The 21,776-nt window shown below is 35.0% G+C and overlaps 2 protein-coding genes across 4 annotated transcripts; both read right to left on the bottom strand.

Moving 5' to 3' along the window:
* Nucleotides 1-129: 129 nt before the first annotated feature.
* LOC125049151 (stress response protein NST1) lies at nt 130-6,270 on the bottom strand. Of its 2 annotated transcripts, none has more exons than XM_047648280.1 (5): nt 5,868-6,270; nt 2,763-3,147; nt 2,095-2,248; nt 1,735-1,892; nt 130-1,642 (listed from the first exon to the last, which is right to left on the bottom strand). In XM_047648280.1, the coding sequence occupies exons 1-5, from the start codon at nt 5,932-5,934 to the stop codon at nt 154-156; spliced, it is 2,253 nt and encodes a 750-aa protein (XP_047504236.1). In that variant the 5' UTR covers nt 5,935-6,270; the 3' UTR covers nt 130-153. The 2 variants fall into 2 exon arrangements, with proteins under 2 accessions (XP_047504236.1, XP_047504237.1); XM_047648281.1 differs by having other exon boundaries at nt 5,831-6,269.
* Nucleotides 6,271-7,204: 934 nt separating this feature from the next.
* On the bottom strand, nt 7,205-16,167 carry LOC125048642 (splicing factor 3B subunit 3). Of its 2 annotated transcripts, XM_047647419.1 has the most exons (17): nt 16,002-16,164; nt 15,491-15,737; nt 15,069-15,239; nt 14,783-14,977; nt 14,097-14,571; nt 13,649-13,806; nt 13,267-13,443; nt 12,555-12,862; nt 12,056-12,211; nt 11,674-11,858; nt 11,287-11,453; nt 10,749-10,953; nt 10,342-10,481; nt 9,860-10,080; nt 8,976-9,423; nt 8,377-8,651; nt 7,205-7,393 (listed from the first exon to the last, which is right to left on the bottom strand). In XM_047647419.1, exons 2-17 carry the CDS (start codon nt 15,714-15,716, stop codon nt 7,253-7,255), a joined length of 3,648 nt encoding a protein of 1,215 aa, XP_047503375.1. In that variant the 5' UTR covers nt 15,717-15,737; nt 16,002-16,164; the 3' UTR covers nt 7,205-7,252. The 2 variants fall into 2 exon arrangements, with proteins under 2 accessions (XP_047503375.1, XP_047503376.1); XM_047647420.1 differs by lacking the exons at nt 7,205-7,393; nt 8,377-8,651; nt 8,976-9,423; ... (4 more) ...; nt 11,674-11,858; nt 12,056-12,211 and adding an exon at nt 12,973-13,022 and having other exon boundaries at nt 12,648-12,862; nt 16,002-16,167.
* Between the last annotated feature and the right edge of the window lie 5,609 nt (nt 16,168-21,776).

Genomic DNA, 21,776 nt, shown 5'->3' with positions numbered 1-21,776 from the left:
ATAGCATATTTCGCGTACTGCACAAGAGTTTATTTCATAATGCAACTATGTTACTTAGACACTAAAAATAATTTATAAAAATTCTTAAAAGATACAAATTTGATATGTATAATAAAACCATATTGTTCAGTCGTTTGTGTCATTAATTAATACTTAAATTTTCTTAGGTATTCCTATATCACTGTATTTTAGATTTTTTTCATTAGAGTCATCTTGCCAGAGCCTTCTGCTTCCGTATTTATCATTTATAAATTTCTGTGACAATGTTATTCGTTTTGTTGGAGACAACTTGTTAAAAGATTTCTGGTCGTATTTCTCACTTTTCGTAATTTGTGATAGAGATATGAACTCTTGCACATTAATCTCATTTTCTTCTTCGTTTCCGTTTTTAGGTTGATCTTGTGAGTTGTGTTTACTTCTCCAATACGATTGACTGAGTGAATTTCTTGGTCTAAAACTAGTTTCCGAGATTTTATCAGACCTTGTCGGTGGACTTGGAGACCGACTATCATCACTAGACTGAGATAAGTATTGCCTTTGTGATTTATGTTTGTGACGCAATTTTCGCTTTTGCGTATAAAATGGATCCTTTTCGCTCTGTTTTTTATACTGGGCTTGTGGTCTATTTGCACCCCATTTTGGACGGTTTTCTATATCTTTTTTATATCTTTCCTCAGATCTTAACCGTTTGTCTTTCTTTAAAGAATTTCTGTTAATTTCTTGGGGTGCGTTTTCATCAATGTTAGAGTATTCTTTATCCACAAACCTCTCATTATCATTTCTAAACTTTGTTTCATCAATATTGTTCTTAGGCAATTCGTCAGTTTGCGTTGCAACATCTTTTGTTCTTAGTTCGCGATATTTTCGAGGAGTTAATACTTTTCCAACGTCTGAGCTTTCACCTGAGTTTACAGAGACGTTAAAATAATTATTATTTAGGTTGTGTGGTACTAATACAGCTAGTTGTATTGTATTTTGTTGGCCGCTTAAAATTTCACCAGAGCCAGCTATGCCAATTGGGACTATATTAACGTGGCTATCGGCCAATTTAAGTGGGGGAACATTGTGAATAAATAAATTTAAATTTCCATTTGTTATGGATCGCGGTGAGTTGTAGGTAGACGTAGGTTGCGATGCAGTGTCTTTCTTTAGGCTGTGGGCGGAGTGAACGTCATATGTTCGGCTAGATTTGGTTGGGCTGACGACTTTTGTAGGGCTGCACCTTACAGATTCATAACATGTTTTACTGCTTTCAACGATATTTATATTGTCTTTGCAAACGGCAGTAGCTTGTTTTATACAGTTAAATCTTTTGTCTTTTTCCTGTTTCGCCTTCTTTTCTGCATCTTCTAGTGCCCTTTTCAACGCGTCTAATTTTCGTTGTTCCAGTTTTTGGCGATCTTCATTTCGTCTTTTTTCTTCTTCTATTCTTATTTTGTCTTCTTCTTGCTGTCTTTTTATTCTCAGCTCTTCAAGTCGTTCTTCCCTTAATCTGTGTTCTTTTTCATCTTGCTTACGCTTCTCACGCTCCTCTAATTGATTAAGGATAACATTTTGTAATTCTAACGCTTTTAACCTCTTTGTTTCTCTTTGTGCTTTGACTTCCGGCTCTATTGGAACATTTTGTCCTCTGAGATATGATCTAAAAACAAGTGATATTATGAATATATCATAGTTAGTTAAAGTGACTTTTAAAATAGAATTCTTTTATTTTGAGATATGCAAATTTTTTACCTTCCTTCATCACTCCCATTGTAGGATGATTTATCAAAATCTAAGCCAGAATTAACAGAGCTTCTTTGGTCGATAGCTAATACGTCGGATGAATTATCTATCATATTATTAAGTCCGCGTTCTACCCAAGCCGGGGTACCCTTATTTTGATTTGGCATCTATAATAAGAAATCAGAAGTGAAACGTGGAGTGACAATAAATCATGGAAACTATAAAAACTGTAAATTCTACATTGCGTACGATTGCGAAGGGATTGTGTACTTTCTAGCGTTATAGAATGTCGCCTTTAAATGAAAGAATTTCGTTTGTAATAACCTACCAGTTGTGTACATATTAGGTGGTATCTATATTTCAATATACCTGTGGCAGTCTAGCGGTGGGTGCGGTGGCTTCCCAAAGGCGACCTGTCGCGACCCCGCGATCACCCCAACGGGGCCGGCCTTCCTCGGCACCAGAGCTGCGCGCTGACCAAGCTCCATCTCCCATACTTGTATGCTCAGTCGTTAACTTTTTGCTATAATGGAAATGCTTTTCTTTATTTTTTTTATAGAAAATTCACACCAATTGACCTAGTCCCATGCTAAGCTGGTGAAGCTTGTGTTATGGGTACTAGGCAACGGATATACATACATATTATAGATAGATAGACATATAAATACATATTTAAACACCCAAGACCCAAGCACAACGATGTTCGTCTCAGCCGGGGATCGAACCCGGGACCCATGGATTCGCAGTCAGGGGTACTAACCACTAGACCAATGAGTCGTCAATAATTCTTTCCTTATTAACGTGTAATAAGTAAGGATAATTTTTTTCATTATAATTTCATTAAAAAAATGTGAATATATAATCGCGATGTGGTACAATTGTAATCTGATACATACCGCTCTTAATTATATTACAACATGATAAAAATCGCTACGATAAGGATAATAAGTATGCTTAGGAAATTAAAACCTTTTGTTTGAAGTCTATTAACCAGACATGGGTACTGACCCCGCTCTGACCTCTTTGTAAATGCCTACCTAATAGACTTTTCTTCCTGTTGCCACGCCACTACTACATCCGAATTGAGGTTACGTGTTCCATTGGTTCTTGGATGCATATGATTAACTGTCTCACTCCCGTATCCTGAAGTATCGCCTTCTGGATCCTCGTCGTAGAAAGAGAATCTTTTCGCGCTAGTAATATTTCGGTTAAGAATTTCTTTTGTCCTCTTGTCGCTGGTTTTGTTTAAGTCTATGTTGTGAATTGGCGGTAGACTAGGACTTCTTTGTCTTTGGATTGGTTCTGTATATTCACATGTCTGTTTATGCAACTCCAAAGAACTGGCGAATTGGTTACGTACGGTTAAGCGGTTTGTGTAACGCTCACCGGAACCCCAAGGCAAGTAGAGATGTGACATCTCTTCTGAAACGGAAATATCAATGTTAGTGTTCACATTATTAGTATAAAAAAGGATATATCGAGAATGACTCCACTACCTCCCACGACTGAAGCCGAATTATAATGAGGTACTTTTAGATTTCGTTAAAGAAAAATGTTAAAAATTCCCCTTTACCCCATTAGTAGAGGGTTTTCAGTTTTGTCGATAACGCATGTCGAACCACAATCGGTCATGCACGCTACACCGTAGAAAATAATAGCTAGCTACAGTCTGAAATAGCATAAATTTGAAATTCCAAGTATTTTATCAACGCCGGTCAACGTCTACGTCCTACTTTGAATGATTTGTTGGTTACAAGTTTTCTGTTGGGGAAATATAAACAGCCGACCGACCTCAAGCTTGGAATTAACTTATTTTAATTATTAAAATAAATAAAAAAATAAATCTGTGGTGCTAAAACCTTTTCAGGTTTGGGCCTCAGATTTCTGTATCTGTTGCATGATCAAATAGGCAAGGAGGTGATCAGACTCCTGTACCTGACGAACGCCGTCGACTTTTTGGGTCTAAGGTATGCCGGTTTCCTCACGATGTTTTCCTTCACCGTTTGAGAGATTGTTAAATGCGCACATAGAAAGAAAGTCCATTGGTGCACAGCCGGGGATCGAACCTACGACCTCAGGGATGAGAGTCGCACGCTGAAGCCACTAGGCCAACACTGCTATAAACATATTATCTTTGTATAATTTACGAATACATGCTACAGACTGTATTTTGTTTAGTTGATTGAAGACAATTTATCGTGTTTAGTAAGAAGAGAGGACTGCACCCGCAGAAGCAGAAATGTGTCCTCCACAGTCAACATGCCTGATTGAGGGCTAACGGGACTTCAAACAAACAATAAATCGAAATCTCTATGTAGGTAATCAATTGATGTTTGATTTCCTGACGAATGACAATGAAAACTTCCGTTGCCTAATAATACTTGATTCTACTGCCTTTTCACAAAACACAATGTAGCTATTGACGGTGACCACATCATTTTTACTTCCTATGAAAGATAAAAGACATTAAAAACATTAAGCATAGGTATTAACGACTTCATGATCTCTTTATGAACAGAGCGTGGTAACATAAACCCGGTTATTGGTTTAGTTTTGATTGTCTTTAAAGTAAATTATCGTGTGTGTGTGTGTATTTGCTAGTATATAACCTTAATGTTAATTTTAGAACATAACCTTACTTCAACCATTTTTTTTAAGGTTAGATTTTTCATCCGTTATTTACCTGTAGTAATTAAAATTACTACAGGTATATTACTGCTCAATACTTAATAGGGTTTGGAAAGCAAACTCATCTGCGGAGAATTAAGTGACACATTTTTGCGAGTTTTGCTTTTTTAAAATACATTTCATAAAAATAACTATAAAGATTCCATAATATGTATACACACATATTCGTTTTAATTTTTTTCAGACGACCGAATAATCAATACATACAATGAATGTCCCAGACATTAGACCATCAAGGTTAAAATTGAAAGCATTGACCGCACAGCCTTCACAAAAGTCAATATTTTGGAAGTCTAGTCGTGATTTTTTAATGAACTTTCGTTTTATTCATTCAGCGTTGAATATTTTTAGATATCTTAAGCGAGAAAAAGTACAAAAGAATACACAATTTTAATCTTGTCTTATTGACGATTTACTTTATGTTAAATCATATTTTTTTTAAAAGGCCTTCTTTGTAGCTTAAAAGTAAATACTGTCCAGTTGTTTTCCGATATCTTTTTGATTTTATCGTCGCATATTGCGTAAGTTTTCTCGCTGCTTTTCTTTTACACAAACCTTTCCAATTTATTCTTTATACTCTATGTCCATTGTCCAACCGATAATTATACATTAACTAATCCCGAATAACCGATTTAGATTTATTTATTCGGTGCAGGCTTCTGTGCCTATCTGATAAAATTATTATACCACGGGGAAACGAATGTGGGACATCCGGCAGGAAAGTAATGGTTGTAATATTATGTTTTCGCTGGATTTTACAATTAGTCTTCAGAGATTATTGTCTGTATTAAATTTTGCATTACGTAAAGAATTCATCGTACCGTTAACATAATATAACAAAAACACTACGGTCAGTGATTATAAGCGCACGAGAGCGTTGCAATAAAATATGCCATTATACGGGCCTCGTTATACGATCTTGCAAATTCTACTTATCATTAAATGTTGGTCTAGTTTAAAATTAATTGCTGAGCGCGTATTGGCGCCATATTAGAATGAACAGTGTTATGATATAATCAAAATCGCATCTTTATGCCCAAATGGTGTTCAGCGTATACATTTTTTTGGGTTTAGCCTTCCTTGCATTCGAATCCTAGGTCATGCGTGAACATAGAGATTGACCTGGGCCATATATAAAATTATTCAATTGGTTCCTATCCTTTAGAAACGAAAGATTATAAGAATAATTCTGAAGGTCTTAAATATTTTTACCTATATTCTAGCATGCAAAAGATATATATGTATATATATTAGGTTTTTTAAATGAATTATGCTCATTAAAACATGTAGGTACAATATTTTTTTCAGACTATTAAAACATAATGTATAACACATACGCATATTGTGGGGATTCATAAAGGAGAGTATTTTTTTTTCTTACGCATTAGATAATAATTTGTAATGAAGGCGAAATTACCTGATATGTGATGCCGCTAGCGTGAAGAAGCACTCACCTCTCTCTCGCGCCCACTGCTGTTTCTTCTGCTGGACTAGCGACACCGGCTTGCTGACTGACAACATCGCACTTCACCATACATTACACTTTCTAATGCCCCGTATTGCACACGTTTCCTCCAACCGCGGTGGAGTTACGGTGCACCGGCAAATGTGCGCTCCAGAGTGATTTTTAAAAACGGACTCTCGCGCATCGACGGTCGCACGTCGCGGTTCGTTTCGCGCGTGCATTCATTGTCCGTTGCCGCTGCGTTGATGCACTTGCATTCAAATTCCTATAAAATTACATTTTTTACGACACAACTTGTTTATTCTCAGTTTCGCTCTGAAATGACTATATAGCGTAGGTACCAACTACCAAGTTGTATGCGAACCGCGCCGTACTAAACATTAGACGCTATGCGTGCGAATACAATAATTTCAGTTCATTGTTTCAGCATGTCACGTAAAGTTGAACGAAAGCCTCGGAAAAGCCGCTGGTCGATATGGTAGTCATAGAAACGTCTGTTTTCACGTGCTCGTAAGGAAGTGTGGCTTTTTTCTCATTTGCATTTAGGCCACCATGTCTTGAAATTGTTATAAAATATTAATTTAACCTACTAACATAGCGTGTTGGCACGGTCTTTTCAAGTAGTACATCTGTACACTAATGATATAGTAAATCATTTTAGAACGTTTCGGTAGAAAGCATTAAATAATTGTATTCAATATCACGCGCGATATGATTTTTAATTACAAGACGTATGAAAGTGCGTTAATTATTATCCGTTAGATATAATATATAGATATCTACTAATTAGGATGCATTTGTTTTTATACCGTAACCAAAGCAAAATCTTTACGGTTTAAGATGTAGATATTTATAATTTTAACTTGTTCAAAAACAGTGAATGGTAAATAATTTTTGCAATGGTTTTCACTTAGAAAACAAATTTATTACTTGAAAGTGATCTAGAGGCTTATAACGGGGTTACACGCTTTTAAGATATTGCGTGTATTCATGCATTTAACGCTGTATGCTATTAAGGTACACATTTATATTGCATCTCTTTCACCTAAAATTTGCGAAACATTGTTGTACCTATCAGTCAGATTAGCATAACAGCTGATATGATGTAATTATTATCATTGAAATGTATTCCGATAAATTAAATCCTGTATAGTTAGTATAGCATATAGTATCTCTATTTAAAAAAATACCGATTGTTTTAAAGAACATGTCCTAATATCATGGATATTCAGCATACTGGATGCTTAAAGGCATGATTTATATGCTATGATTTGACTTAAATTTGAATAAAAATTGAAAGAAGAATTTTATTATTGAAACAATACATGAGTTGACTTATTCTTTATTTCCTTATAAATAATTCTAGCAACAAAATTAGAAGGCGTAGCGAGTTCTAATATCTTCAAGTTTCTTTGACACCTCGGCGGGCGTCCTTTCGAGGTCGCCGGCGATCGCCTTTTGTTTCGACGGCTCCAGCGAATTAAATTGTTCACACAAGTCTCCGTCAATCACATTCTGAAACAAAACAAATTTTGAATATCTGCTGTGTAATTCGAGATTTGTTTTTATGCATCTGGTAATGTTTCCTACATGGCCATGGCCAAAATAAAGCGCAAGAAGTTGAATAGACTTGAAACGTTTGATTACAAAATACTATTTATATTTTGAATTTTTTTTGTGTCCTTGTTAGTTAAGAATTTACCGACAAAAACACATTAAATATCTACCTTAAATAACAAAATTTTTGAAAAAATTACGAGTTAATAAAGAAAATAATTATTTACATAGCATATAACTTATCTAACGAAACTATAGGTAATATTCATATCATTTTACTTAATTTTCAAAAGTGGTACATGTTACAAAAGCGTTACTGTTTGAAAATGTTTCCGGTATTACGAGATTATTTCATTTAGGTTAAATGATATTGCAAAATTTGTCGACTTTGGTTGGATTTTTTTCTCTAAACGCGTGCTATAGCGGTCACAAAAAATAACGATAGTATCCATTTTGTAAGAAATTTTTTAAGGAACTTTTTAAAAGTCATTTTTATAGATTTGTTCGCGCCACTACTAGGGAAGTGAAATACTCCACGTCCCACTCTCGGGCGCATGCGTTCGTGGGCGAAGGGCGGCGACGACACAACGCCGACGCACGCAAACCGCGCCACGACGCTCGCTATACCAACGCTCTAACACATACCGGCCACGGGGCTGGCTTGCTGACTTAAGCGTTGGATATTTCATTTATTTATCAGTAAGAGAAATAACCAGTTTGGCTCAGACAGCAATCAAAAATACCTATCAGTACAATGTGAGAAACATTGTTATGAAAACTAATAGAATTGTAAATAAAATTTAGCACATTTTTAATTTAATGATTTCAGGAATATTTTAATATAAAAATCCTATACTATATGATTTTGACCAAATTTCTTTAAAAATATTTAGTATAATAGATTTTTATTAATAATAAAAAAAAATAGTATAAAAACCAACCTTAACTGGATAGTAGTAGCTCCTAAACGACAAATGATCTCTGCCACATAGAGGGGAATTTTCACTTCGCATATGCATTTCCAAGTGTTGGAAGAAATCATGGTCTTCCCTTGAAGTGAAAGGTAAAAGGACTCCCAGGGATCCACTCAAAGTAGCATACAATAGGGCCTCTGAACCTCCAGGAATGAGGGTAGCTCTATGCAGGGTAGTTATAGTCTCCCCAACATGGAAATTGGCCACCATATCTCCCTTTTGAGATGCTCCATTCAGTAAACCTAAAAAGTTGCTATTATTAATAAATGTCGTTATACAAGTTGTGGCAACACATGTCAGGAAATACTTCAGATATTAAAAATAATCATATGTGATCATTAGTCTAGCATGTGTGAATTTTAGTGGTATCATCATGTCAACTAAACAAAACTCATTTTTTTTTATTATTTTGCCATTCTACTAAATATTGTATGGCAACCATCTTAAGATGTAACATCAAAATTTACTTAAGGTCTAGTGCTTTTTTTATCAATCATAGGCAGTCTCTGTGACTTGACATTACTGTAAATCAAAGACATTTTTATCAAATTGTTTTAAATACCAACCTCTATCCCAAAGAGCCTTGTTTCCAGTAGGATCCTCATCGACATCATCAGTGACTGAGTGCGGTAACCTCATAATAGCAACATTCCCAAACTTATCCGACATGGCTACTGTGTCATAATCGAGAATACATGTATTGGTTATCCATCTAGGATTTGTATCATCGGCAAATATGATTAACTGGTTCTCCCTTTTCTTGTATTTTACACAGAATATGGATTCTTGCACATCCGATACAAATATTCTTTGCCTATTAGTTTTAAGGTCTACAATTAGGTTAGGAATGTGTCTGTTTTCGCATTTTCTAAGAAGTTTCCGCCGACCAATGTCGTATAAACGAAGCATTCGACCTACTCCAGCAATAAGACGTCCATTGAAGGCAGCTAATGCTCCGGGGTATTCGTCTACTGGAGTTTTATGAACTAATTCCAATTTACCCGTATTATATATCTGAAACAATATAATTTTATTTGTATTTTAAGTCTATTGTATAATGAATAAGCAAAGTTATTTGACCATCTTAAAAAAAATGGTCCGTGTATTTATGTACGCGCGTAAGTTATACTTCTTTGGCATTATTAAAAATAATTTTTGATTGCATGCAAATAATTAATTACCATTTTATAATCAAATACTGGAAAAGGAGTCATTATAGTCAATAAAGTTCAGTTTACATTTGAAAAATTAAATAAATATTTATTATTATTCTCCAATTCGTCCAATGCTGTAGCATCTTCCGTGGGTAACTTCATTCTGTTAATTTTGTGTCACAGTGCGCGCGCATCGTAAAATTTCACTTTCATCAATTTTTCATAACGCGCCTAAAGAAGTATTACTTCAAAAAAATCCAATAAAAAAGATAAAAAACGCTACAAAAGACAATTACCTTATAAACATCAAGGCTGCCCTCGTTACAAGTCCTAGGAGACAGCACCATATCCTTGGCGACTCCAACAACCAAATGTGGAACTGCGTGTTCTCCGTGTACAGCCCAACGCACAATACACACGGACACTGCGGCTTCGTTCTGTTCCAGTTGCACTTTGCACAAGGTGCTCGCCTCGCCGCTGCTCATGTCCACTACGCGGATTTGTGACGCCCACATGCCTAAAGAGAAAAGTAAGTTCAGCAATGTTCTGATGAGACGTTTATTTAATGTTTACTTAACAATAAATGTATCTACTGCTTGAATCAAATGATTTACAAAAATCATTTGGGATTAATGCGAAGATTTAATGTCGCCACAATCGATTAGAGTCAGTTTGCTTTATGCATACTGCTCTTGCCCAGAGAATGTGGCAAAGTATAAAAGAATTTCAAGATAATAATGTACAACAATATTAAGGCACACAATTAATTTATATTTACCTGCCCCAGCTTTGGGTGAAGAAAATACATTTTCTGGGAGAATGTCAGACAAAAACGCGTCCGCCATTTCGTTGGCCAATTGTTGCTCTTCTGGCCCACCTCCAGCGGCAGCCTCTCGCATCTCTTGGGCCATTTGGACTCTGAAATAAACAATCTCGTTTAAAAAACGACATAATGATGGTATATGTTGTAAGATATAACTTAATAAAATCAGTACTGCAGGAGTATCCACAATTAATTCAGTTACATGTGTATTTTTATCATCAGATGAAATATCCTAGTGAGCTATAAATTTTTCAAAATTAATTTAAGTTCAATTCCATTATATTTGAGAAATACAATTTATAAAGATTAAGCTTTATAATATATAGATCATCTAAGTATTTTTCAATAATATGAAAACATACCTTCTCTGTTTTTTCATTTCTTCTGTATAAGAATTATGATCAGTCTCCAAAATAATAATGTGATTGGTGTCTCCATTGATCAAAAATTTCCGTGGAGTATATTCCAGTGGGACATAATTTTGATTAAAGACAGCTCCCAATTTTTCTAGAGCCAAAATTCTCAATGTGTTTGACGAGATGGCGACGATACCCTCGGTACATTGTTCTGTAAAAAATTAAAACAGCTTAGTTGAAATGTGATAAAGAAATTATTTTAGTGTTTGGTGTAAAACACGCTACAATAGACTTTACAATGAGAAAAGTTGTCTAGTTTGTCCACGGCATGGTTTTGCCACCTTCACGGCCTGAGCGGCTCCAGTTAGGCTATGGAATATGCCGAGTTCCTCACTCTACTGCAAGCAGGAGTTAAGATATGTTCTACGACGTTGTGGTTAACTCACTGTATGGGACAGCTACGTACCACTCTTACTGAACGCAGCCCGAAAGCCGCGTACAGCAAACACGTCGAAAAATTTAAATAACTATTGGTTTGGCTTACCTGAACTGAAACCGGCAGCATATTCCAAACATTCGTAGGATAGTGGTGTAAGGTGGAATCTGTTTTGATACTGGTACCCAAGCCATGTCCTAGATGACACAGCCAGCACTGCTTCAGCCGACTGCACTCTAACTTTGAACAACTTCACAGGCCGAGATCCCAAATACCTTGACAAGAAAATTCCATGTTAAGAAAAGTTTATAACAGGATTTGCATTTGTGTATTTCTTTAAAGTCTCTCAGCTCTGGTTAATGTAATCTTCATTTTTATCAGTTGATAAAGGAGCGATAAAGGTTTGTCATCATTGAGGGTAAAATTTCAATTTCATAGTGTTTATAATTAAACTTTCATGTAAAATAGAAGAAAATTAAAAACTCTTATCCATACCTTGTTCTTGTGTCTGCTAAATCTCCGCTGACAGAATCCAAAGTTGTCCTTAATAGTACACCATTGCTTAGACCAATATTCAAGTGTAATGCAGACTTAGCGCCAGACTCAAATGGTTGATCAACGATACACAAGGACTCTGGACTCGCAGGTAAGGCCTGCATGGATCTGGGCGAAAGGCAGTCCTAAAACAAAATATTAAGATGTTGTAGTGATTTTAGATTAAGTATTACTTTTGGTTTATTTATTTGATATATTCAGATATGTTTAAGAATAACGCATTTTAAGGTTGATGTAATCACATACATTCAGTGGTGTCCTAATGTCATCATTATAAATCACACTTATTGTATTTATAGAATAAAAGTATATTGATACTTACAGCTGGATCTAATGAAATAATTCTAACAGTGTTGTCCGTAAGTCCCACTGCTAAGAACCAGGCTCTCTGTTCTCCTGTAGCGACAGATCCTAGGGCCATGCAGGATACATCGGACGATAACTTCTTTCTCTCTGTATATTCATTAAGTTGGCCGGTCTAAAAATATACAAAATATTTCATACATTTTATAGTTATTGTTTTACATACATAACCTTATTCTAATCAGTCTGTATGAAATAATCTTAAAATGGTTTGTCCACGGCATGGTTTTGCCACCTTCACGGCCTGAGCGGCTCCAGTTAGGCTATGGAATATGCCGAGTTCCGCACTCAACTGCAAGCAGGAGTTTGGATATGTTCTACGACGTCGTGGTTAACTCACTGTATGGGACAGCTACGTACCACTCTCACTGCCCGCAGCCCGAAAGCCGCGAACAGCAAACACGTCGATAATAAAAATAAATATTTCAATATGCATTATACTAATACGAAATACTTACAGGGTCCATTTCAAAGTAAACCAGTTCTCCACCAGTCAGAGCAATGACGACTTGGCGTTGGTTAACAGCGCATTTAACGATAGACTTCTTTCCTGGCGCTTTCCATTCATTAACTCTTTTATCTGCGCGAATGTGTCTTATACCATCCGGGTAAACTTGGACTAGAGCGTCGCTGCCGAGAGCGTGACAACTGAGCGTCGGAGTAGTTCCCAGGAAACCGGAATCCGTAACTTCTTCAACAGTCTCGCCGATAGAGAGCACAAGCGTAGCGTTTACGAACGACACAATGATGTAAGAATCATAATCGTCTGTAACCAAAAGAAAAATACAAATAGGACAAGGAAATTTGTCCAAATTGTGAATAAAAAAATCCTCTTGTCGCCAGGCTCCACGGAAGAAACAAGTCCCCGATGCCTACCTTTGTTTTTGAGGAAACCATCTTATTCCTTCAACGGCCGATAGCAGATTCTGAAAATAAAAACCACTGGTGTTTATGTATAACAAACAGCCAGGGTTTTATTAGTAACTTGTTGATAATAAGGAGCGTTCATAGATGGTAAGGGGTAGCGTCAGATCATGTCAGTAACACGGACCAAATTTTATAATCATTAGCTCTCCTATTGTTTCCAGTAGATTGAAAATCCTTTATATTTTTTTAGTTTTCTACATTTATATTACAGCTTTAATCGTTAGACAAGTTGAAGTAGCTTACCATCTTTATGCCTCCGTACAGTCCAAACTGCATTTGGGGACCCTGGTAGTTCTGAAACGGCCATCTCTGCTACCTCAAGACCATGTCGCAATGCTCTTATAGAAGATCTTGGGCCACGACCACACGCTAAATACACCTGAGGTGTATCTTCACCAGTTAAATCAGCCACTTGACAAGCTGCAACAATTCATTCTTTGTTAATAAAGTAATACGAAAAATATTAATTAACCTCTCATTTTATATTATCTCAGATAAAGTATATGTTTTTTCGTCAATGTATTTCAGATGAAACACGGAACAAAGGTTGACATCATTGTGCAATAATTACAAGTGTTTGAAAAAAAAAATATTACGTTATCAGATACTTCTTTCATTTTCTTACCTAGAATGGGCGAAAGGGAGTCCAATTCATCAACAAGTACCAAATTTCTCAGAGGTCTTGGTGCAAAGAAGAATGTGTCACCCTCTTCTAAAGGCATAGCAGAACTAAACTCAGGCTCATCATCTTCATCTCCCAAGTGTGCAATTTGATATAAGTAACTGAAAGGAACAAAACCATTTAAGTTTCATTTCTACAAAATAATGTATGATAGAAATTCCTATTTATATATATACTATATAATATTATGGCCTATGTATATCTCACATCAGTGTGCACTCACCCCATAAGAAGGGAAGGACCTTGGTTCTGAGATAGTTTATATAGCATGTTGATAATTTTTGAATCATTAGGATGGCCTTATGACTCAAGATAACATGCCTTAGTATGGTAGAGACTGGGCTAGTTTATTATTAGTGCTACAAGCAAAGTGACCGATTAAAATACTTACTGGTTTCCAAATTCACAAGCAACAAACAGAAATCCTGTCTTCAAAACACACATAGATGTTGCAACAGGTACTGTGTCAAAGTATTTTAGTTTAATTTCAGTTACCATGTCCTCATCAGTTTCTATTGTGATTTTAAATATATCTCCTTGCTCTGTTTGTGCAAGGAAAAAGAACATAGATTTGGTTTTATGAGTGGCAGAGCACACGAAAATCATTCCCCGTTCTGGGTCATCCAAGTCATTCCTGCGTCGGGGGATAGGACATCTGATGTCATGTTGGTCTCCTAAGTTTTTGTAAGTTAAATAGTTTTCTGAACAAATCAATACTCCTGAAGGTCCATCGTTACCGCCGGGCACAGTTATGAGGAAGTTGGCATGCTCTTCCAATGGCTCTGAATATTTACGCACAACATGGTTTAATCCCAAATCTAATTCATAAAATGTAAGCGTCTGTTGTGTTTTCTGTGCTGCTTCACCTAAAAAAAGTATAATAATTAGTTTAAGTCTAGTTCATACATTTCTTTGAGAATGTCTATGAGAGTATCATACAAAGAGGATTTAGCGTCACTGCCAGTCGGAAACACGGACCTCTAATAATCATTTAATGTAATGAAATAATTGAACTGGTAAAAAAATATCTCTCCACAAAGATAAAGCAGTTAATAAAGAAATACAAAGTATAAATACCAGTGGGATCAGAGTCTGCTTCTTCATAATCAATTTCCAAACAGGCAAACATAGGATTTTCAAAGCCCACATCAACACCAACCATGTGATATACCAAAGTGTTAGACTTATGTGCCTCAAGTGGAGATGAAATAGTCAGACGAGCTTCTGCATCTCTGTTTAAAATGTAAACCAACTTTTGCTTCTCAGTTGCACCTAGATTAAAATAAAAAAGGAGCAATTATACTATGTGTATTTAATACAAATATGTGATGGTTATAATATTGTATAGAATAATATTAATTACCTATCATCACTGCTCTCCCTTTAGGATCAATTGCTAAATACTGTCCTGGAACAATTCTCCTACAACCAGATTTACCAAATGTTTCTTGATGTACTTTTTCCAAAATATTTTTAGCTGGTATGTACTCTAATATAACAATTCTTCCAGAATCTGATCCAACCACAATGTAATCTAAAAACAGAAAAAGGTGAGTAACATCCTCACACTATAGATATAAAATATTGGCATTAAAATTATTTGTTCCATTACATGATACATCCCAGCAATTAGTGAAATTGCCAAGTGCGACGTGATGGTTATTATCTATGCATCTAGTTATACCACACGCCATTAAAATTTAAAGGCCATGGAGCAAGACAATGCAATACAGGAGGTTAGATACCGGCCGGCATATAAAAACCACGTGGTGGTTGAATTTTTACCTTTTGTTCCGCCCGTCAATCTAAATGCCATCATGGAGCGAATAATGCCGAATATTTCAACTTTCATCAAAGTATACACTTTCCCAGTGTTCGGGTCAGGACGCAAGAGTTCCAATATCTTCCCACGCGATATAGCAATCTCTTGCTGCTTGGTGCCAGAGAAATTCCCATGTACGGCATGGGTAATGGCGGAGGAGCCCTGGAGCGTAAGATTGTACAAGAACATCCTAAACCGGTGTTATCTAACCTGAAATAAGTTTACTAGTGAGTATGTGCTAGGCGTAGTCTAACCTGGCAACAGCCTAATATATTTACAAAATCGCAATGTAAAGCTCGTAACTAACAAAAGCAGAATAGATATGTGCTTTTGAATGGGTGAGCATACTTTAATTTAGCACCTTTTAAACGACCACTATAGATATAATAATCAATCGTGGAGATACCCAGTGCAGTTTAGAAATAGGGTTATGAAATTGACAATAATATTACTATAAATTATATTTTAACATACCTTGTAGGAAGAAATCACCGATCGCCGCAATGCGGCTAGATAATTATCCCAAACCTCACTTTGACTAACGACAAGGCCCAAAATGGCCGACAGCAAATAATGTGACGCGAAACTGAATTCATCTCGAAGTTAACCCCGCGCAAAGGAACAACCAATCAAAATAGAGTTAAATTAGAAATGGCGCTGACTTTTATAACTTCAGGGTTACCATGTGTAATAAAAAAAATTATAAATGGAAGAACTTTTACTTTTATATATGAACACAAGAGGGCACTTTTTTAAAAACATCTGACGATTTACCTTCGCTACTTGATAATAGATGACACTTCTTAGCAGGAGCTAAAAGGCTATCTTACGAATGTTTTGTTAAACTATTCTGATGATACTTCAGTAAGGTGGCACTAGTATACTTTTTATTATGTACCCTATTATACGTATTTTATTGGTATTTAGTAGTGTCTACATAATATATATATTTTAATAACATGTTGCGTGTTACAGCTACAGCTTTTTATTTAAATATATTTTTATTTTTGAATGGTTGCCTCGTAAAATTACACGATCCTATGTTCTATTGTATTAATATAATTAAACCTATTTTTCAAGGTCTCACTTTTATACCAGAGAATTCTTACTCAAAAACTACCAAATGGATTGTTACGGCTTTCGTGTGATTCAGGAGTATAATTCGTTGGGTAAATTGAGTGAAATATAACGATTAATGTTAAGGAGGTCGCCAAAACGTCGACCAAATACATGAAATCCACGCTGGCGAATCTGAGGAAAGAAGCTAGTACATACTAATTATAGCAATAATACCTACTGTAAGAATGACATTAAAATTCCCGATAAAACTACAGAAGGAACGGCTACCATGATTCATGTAACAAAAACTTAGTTTTTGGTTGCTTTTTACATTGTACACGGTGAGTAACCTTGGCATTTACTGTATGAGAACACCTGAACTGTTTTGGTGGGATTTTATATTCGTATTTGTATGCATTAAAAGGGCTTTGGTCCATTGTGGTGTCTTTTAATTCTATTTTCTGGCCGCGCGGCTCACATTGTATCTTTTGAGGCGCACCTGAGTATTTGGACCCATTTCACTTTGAGACGCCGCGTTCTTTATTGGATCATCAGTCAACAAGAAACCGAGTGTTTTTTTGGTTAATCGTGCGACTGGATAACGAATACGAGTCACGTTTCGATCTTGAGATAAACATTTATTTAAATCTGGTATTGTATAACGATAGAAATATTATGAGTATTTTTAAATGTAACAACTGTTTGCTGCCTCTACACATAATATAATATACCTTTACAAAAAAGCACTATATTTAGTGCACGAATAGTTTTCATGTAAAATAACTTTCAAACGACACAGATTCCATAAAATAGATTTAAGGCTTATGTGCGCGATTGTTAAAAAACATTATAATATATACTAATTTTAATCGTAAGTTAAGTTATAATTAAGACATTAAATCATTGTTTTGTATTGATATCATCCTAATCCACAGGACTAATCGTGCATGCTTATTGTTATCAAATTATATATAATATGTCGTATTGAACATTAGAAATGAATGTATAAACGTACAAATATAACGTTAAAAGGAATTATATCGCTTACTAAGATACTGGTGGTATAAATAAAAACAAAAATATATTAAACATTTTGCGGTTGAAGTGCCTGTTCATGAATCACGGCGAGCGTCGACATTCATTGGTGCACGTGCGTTTCACGTTTGAGATTATGAGAAAAATTTTATGCTATGCAGACTGGTCTTGCAAGTACAGCCAATAATTACATCAAGTACCTAGCTGCAAGCGGTTTTAGGCTTAACTTAAATATAGGAGAATAAAACATTGCCATATACAAATCTGTATGGATTTAGGGAAATGTGCATTAATGTTTCTAATGGCCGATTTACATTATCTTAGTGTTTAGGAGAGTGCTTTAGGATAGTACTTTAGTTGAAACATGTAAACGCTACTTGCTTTAGTAAACGTTACTTGCTTTAGTACGGTTCTACTTGACTTTCAAGTTGAATCAAAATAGAATCGCTTTTTATTTTTGTTTCAAGTGATACCCCTCCCGCACCCGCGCACCCCCCGAGATCTTCCCTCGTTGTGTGTAAACACGTAATTTAGTCAAATCTTTAGGAGAGTGCATAAGTGCCGTGAAACGCGTGCGTGTTTTTTGATTTTTATAGATGGCTAAATGGTCGGAAGATACAACTATCAAATTTGTGTCTGAATATGTTGTTCACAAATGTTTGTGGAACGTTAAAAACAATTTATAAAAAAAAACAAACCGGCTAGGCATTCGGCATACACTGCCTTAAAAGAAGCTATTTTGTTTATTATTTATATTTAGTTTATTTATTTCGAATAAAATCTCGTCTTCTATTTGTTCCATAACTACAGTTAGTATTTTGCGTAGAATAGAGCTTATTTGCCGACGTCGTTGCGCGTTAATTGTGGCGGTGTAATGATACTTTACTGGAAGAAATGTAAACGTTCACTCGCAACGCACTAAAGCACTAAAGAACTTGCCTTTCAAGTTGTACTAAAGCACTCTCCTAAACGCTAAGATAATGTAAATCGGCCTTAAGACTGACCACTTTTTGATTATAATGCATACTAGGTGGTATATACTATAGTAATGCACACATAAATAGGCTATAGGAGTTTATTTATTGCTAGCGGATTGTCTCAGCTTTACGAGGCGACATTTATATATTTTTTAAATATTTAAATGATAAGTATGACTGTGGCATTCAATTTGTGTTGTATATTTGTCTCTTTTCATCACAATGTAAACACAATTCGATAGAAAGAGCCAAGGAGTACGAGTAGGAGTGTAATTAGAGTGATTTAAATTTTATATTTAAGACAAAATTTTCAATGCGAAGATCGCCGGGATTAATAAGTGTGGAATACATAACAAACTTCATAAAAACCTTCGAGTAACACCAAAATTCGGTTTATACCGATTTTGGCGGTTAGTGACAAATTATTATGCAAAGTCCCGAATTAGTATAGATTTATGTTTTAAGCGCCGTAAAATTATATTACTTATAATTCGTTTTAAACAAATTTTATTCATAAATTAGACTTATGTTTCTGGCAGTTATTTCGTTATTCATTTTCTTAAGGCGCTTATATTATTTAAAATTATAATATACTCTTTCTCGTTTTGGTGTTAACAATTATTATAAATTGGTTTATTCATATTAGTTTACCGTCTGCGTTTCTAATAGCTGACGAAATTTGTATAGATTTTTTACTTTTTTTATCCCATTAATCTCCGTACAATTTAAACGATTTCGTTGGTATTTGGCCATTTATATAATTTAAATGATTGATTTACCATAATATGTATATGCAATATATGAGTCAATTGTTTTATATAGGCGCGTGCCATTGTCTGTTATGTTTTGTGAGACAGTTTCGAGAAACTATGACTATTCTGATTGTTTCATCGAATGTTGATAGAGTCGAATCGTATTGGAATATGACATATAATCAATGAGAATAAATGGAATTATTTCAGTAAACATAGTATGCTAATGTGTCAGGACATTAAATGCGAATATATCACGCAGGAAATTCGAAACGTAGCGAAATCAACTAACGCGTTTCAATATAATTGAGTTCTGTAAGACGATTCAAAAATGCACTATAAAAAACTAAACTAGGCATGCGTTTAGTTTCACATACAACCTTAATTTAAACTTTAGTCAAAGGTAATAAAATTGTGGTTTAGTTGAAAAAAATCTATTTCTATTAATAGACAGATAGATGTTATAGTTATTTTATACCAATGAATAAATTTTACTGTGTTATATGTAAAAAGCAATATCGATGTGAGATATAATTAATTTATTACATCTTAAGGTATAAATTTATTGACTGGAAAAGTGAATCTTATTATTTCGAATGTGACAATGTCAAGAAGATTTTACTTTTTATATATACAAAGGTAATGTAGAAGCATAGCTTAAAGGCTCGAAAGCTATCAACGATGTATTTATTATCTCGTAGTGATAACTTCATAGTTTTACTTAAATAATATGATAAGGCGTGATAAAGTCATAGACATAAACATAAAAGCATATTACATAAACGCGTAACGATGTCTATGCCCTTTGTCTATAGTCTATAGGAATGTAATATTGCGCACCCTAAATCCCAGTGTAAACATTCCACCCTCACCCACACCAAGCCATGTAACTTAATATTTTGCATTGATCTCCGATAGGGCTGAAGTATTTGACTTTTAATCGTTTTAAATTATTTATAAAAAATCTAAATGTTTGTCGTTGAGATATATTTTGAGTAAGTATTAATTAGTATAGGTAGGAATATAATCATTTTAGACATCTACGTACAACTTTTGAGATCAGGCAGACCCGATAATCTCTTTATAAAACTTAAGACGTTGCTGTTTAAAGTTTCTAATAGGCATAACCCTATTTCTACCCTCAAAATACCGCACACAGCCCTTCTTTAATAAAACATCTCGATAATGAAAAGTCAGGCAGTCATAGAGGGTGGCGAATTGCCCTCAGCGAGATCAGACGTATGGCCACGCAAAAGTAAGTTTTATGACCTCGACTTTATCATCAAAACTTAATGACACTAAGCCACAGATTGCAATAAATATCTTAATGATATGGAATCAGAAAGTATCTTGTAACTCCTATATGAGAACAGTCGTAAGTGATAATTTCTGGTGCAGGAAACTATAGTTTAATGTTTACAACTTAAAGTGGATTTTGATGAAATTAATTAAAGTTTTAGATTGTTTTTACACGAATACACTTCCTACGCTTTAACATTCATTGCGTTTTATTTGATGCAGCACGTGCGCAGGCCACCTGTCGTTGATTCTGTACTCATAATTTGTTCACCAATTATAATAAAATTGTATAGCAGTCTTTTCGCGGTACATCTGATTTCTAAGCCCACTTTTATGTATCAACCATACTATCCATAGACTTGAAAGCGATCAGTAATTTATGACGTCTTTATCTAGATAATATTGTTACCCAAGTAATGCGACCCATTTATATTATTTACTTAAAAAGCTATTTAATTTTTCGTTCTTAACAGTCTTATAAACAGGCGATGAATTTATATATAGAATTTTTAAATTCAATGTCTTTGTGGTGTGAGTGCAAAAATTACAATCTTAAATCTATATGATTAAAACCCTTTTTTTGAAGGTGTATGGTGAAGTACTGTTTGCGGATGAGCACAGTAATTGATTTTAAATAAAATAATAGATTCTCGTCGCGTTTGATGCAAATGCTCGGCGCCGGATGGACCTCCCAAGCCCTAACGACGGATTGAATCCAAAATGGCGCCTACCTTTATTACTTAACGAACGTGCTGTCATGGTTTTCTTTAAACATTTCCGCTATAAGTAAAAGGAACTTTTAAACTAGAAAATGGTAAAGGGATGTAAAATATGAGTACAAAATAACGCAACTTTAACTAAAATTTCAACAAACTGGAGTGAATTCCGGTACAATGGTTGACCTAAAAATTACTTTTTCATAATGATACGGGCACCTTATCTTACAGCATCAGTTTGTTGAATTAAAGTAACTCTTGAGACCAATAAGTAAACTTTACCATGCATGGAAGCTAATGAACATACTCAAAAAAATACACGTTGCATTGATAACCTCCTTTGATTGTTATTAAAACGCTTAATAAGGGTTTACTATGCTGACAAATATCAGCCGTGAAATATTCGACTCA

This window comes from Pieris napi, chromosome 4, assembly GCF_905475465.1.
Source record: "Pieris napi chromosome 4, ilPieNapi1.2, whole genome shotgun sequence".
Lineage (NCBI taxonomy): Eukaryota > Metazoa > Arthropoda > Insecta > Lepidoptera > Pieridae > Pieris > Pieris napi.
The sequence above is the reverse complement of the archived record's forward strand: the minus strand, read 5'-3'. Positions and strand labels throughout refer to the sequence as shown.

Bases quoted from the DNA above. Each gene is read 5' to 3' on its own strand.
- LOC125048642 (XM_047647419.1), bottom strand. From the start codon at position 15,716: ATGTTCTTGTACAATCTTACGCTCCAGGGCTCCTCCGCCATTACCCAT. The intron at 14,978-15,068 runs GTAATTAATATT...ATTTTAATCTAG, and splicing joins AGGGAGAGCAGTGATGATAG to GTGCAACTGAGAAGCAAAAG. The intron at 12,212-12,554 runs GTAAGTATTTCG...GTATATTTTTAG, and splicing joins TTTACTTTGAAATGGACCCT to ACCGGCCAACTTAATGAATA.
- LOC125049151 (XM_047648280.1), bottom strand. From the start codon at position 5,934: ATGTTGTCAGTCAGCAAGCCGGTGTCGCTAGTCCAGCAGAAGAAACAG. The intron at 2,249-2,762 runs GTAGGCATTTAC...TTTCCATTATAG, and splicing joins CAGGAAGAAAAGTCTATTAG to CAAAAAGTTAACGACTGAGC. The intron at 1,643-1,734 runs GTAAAAAATTTG...ACTTGTTTTTAG, and splicing joins AATGGGAGTGATGAAGGAAG to ATCATATCTCAGAGGACAAA.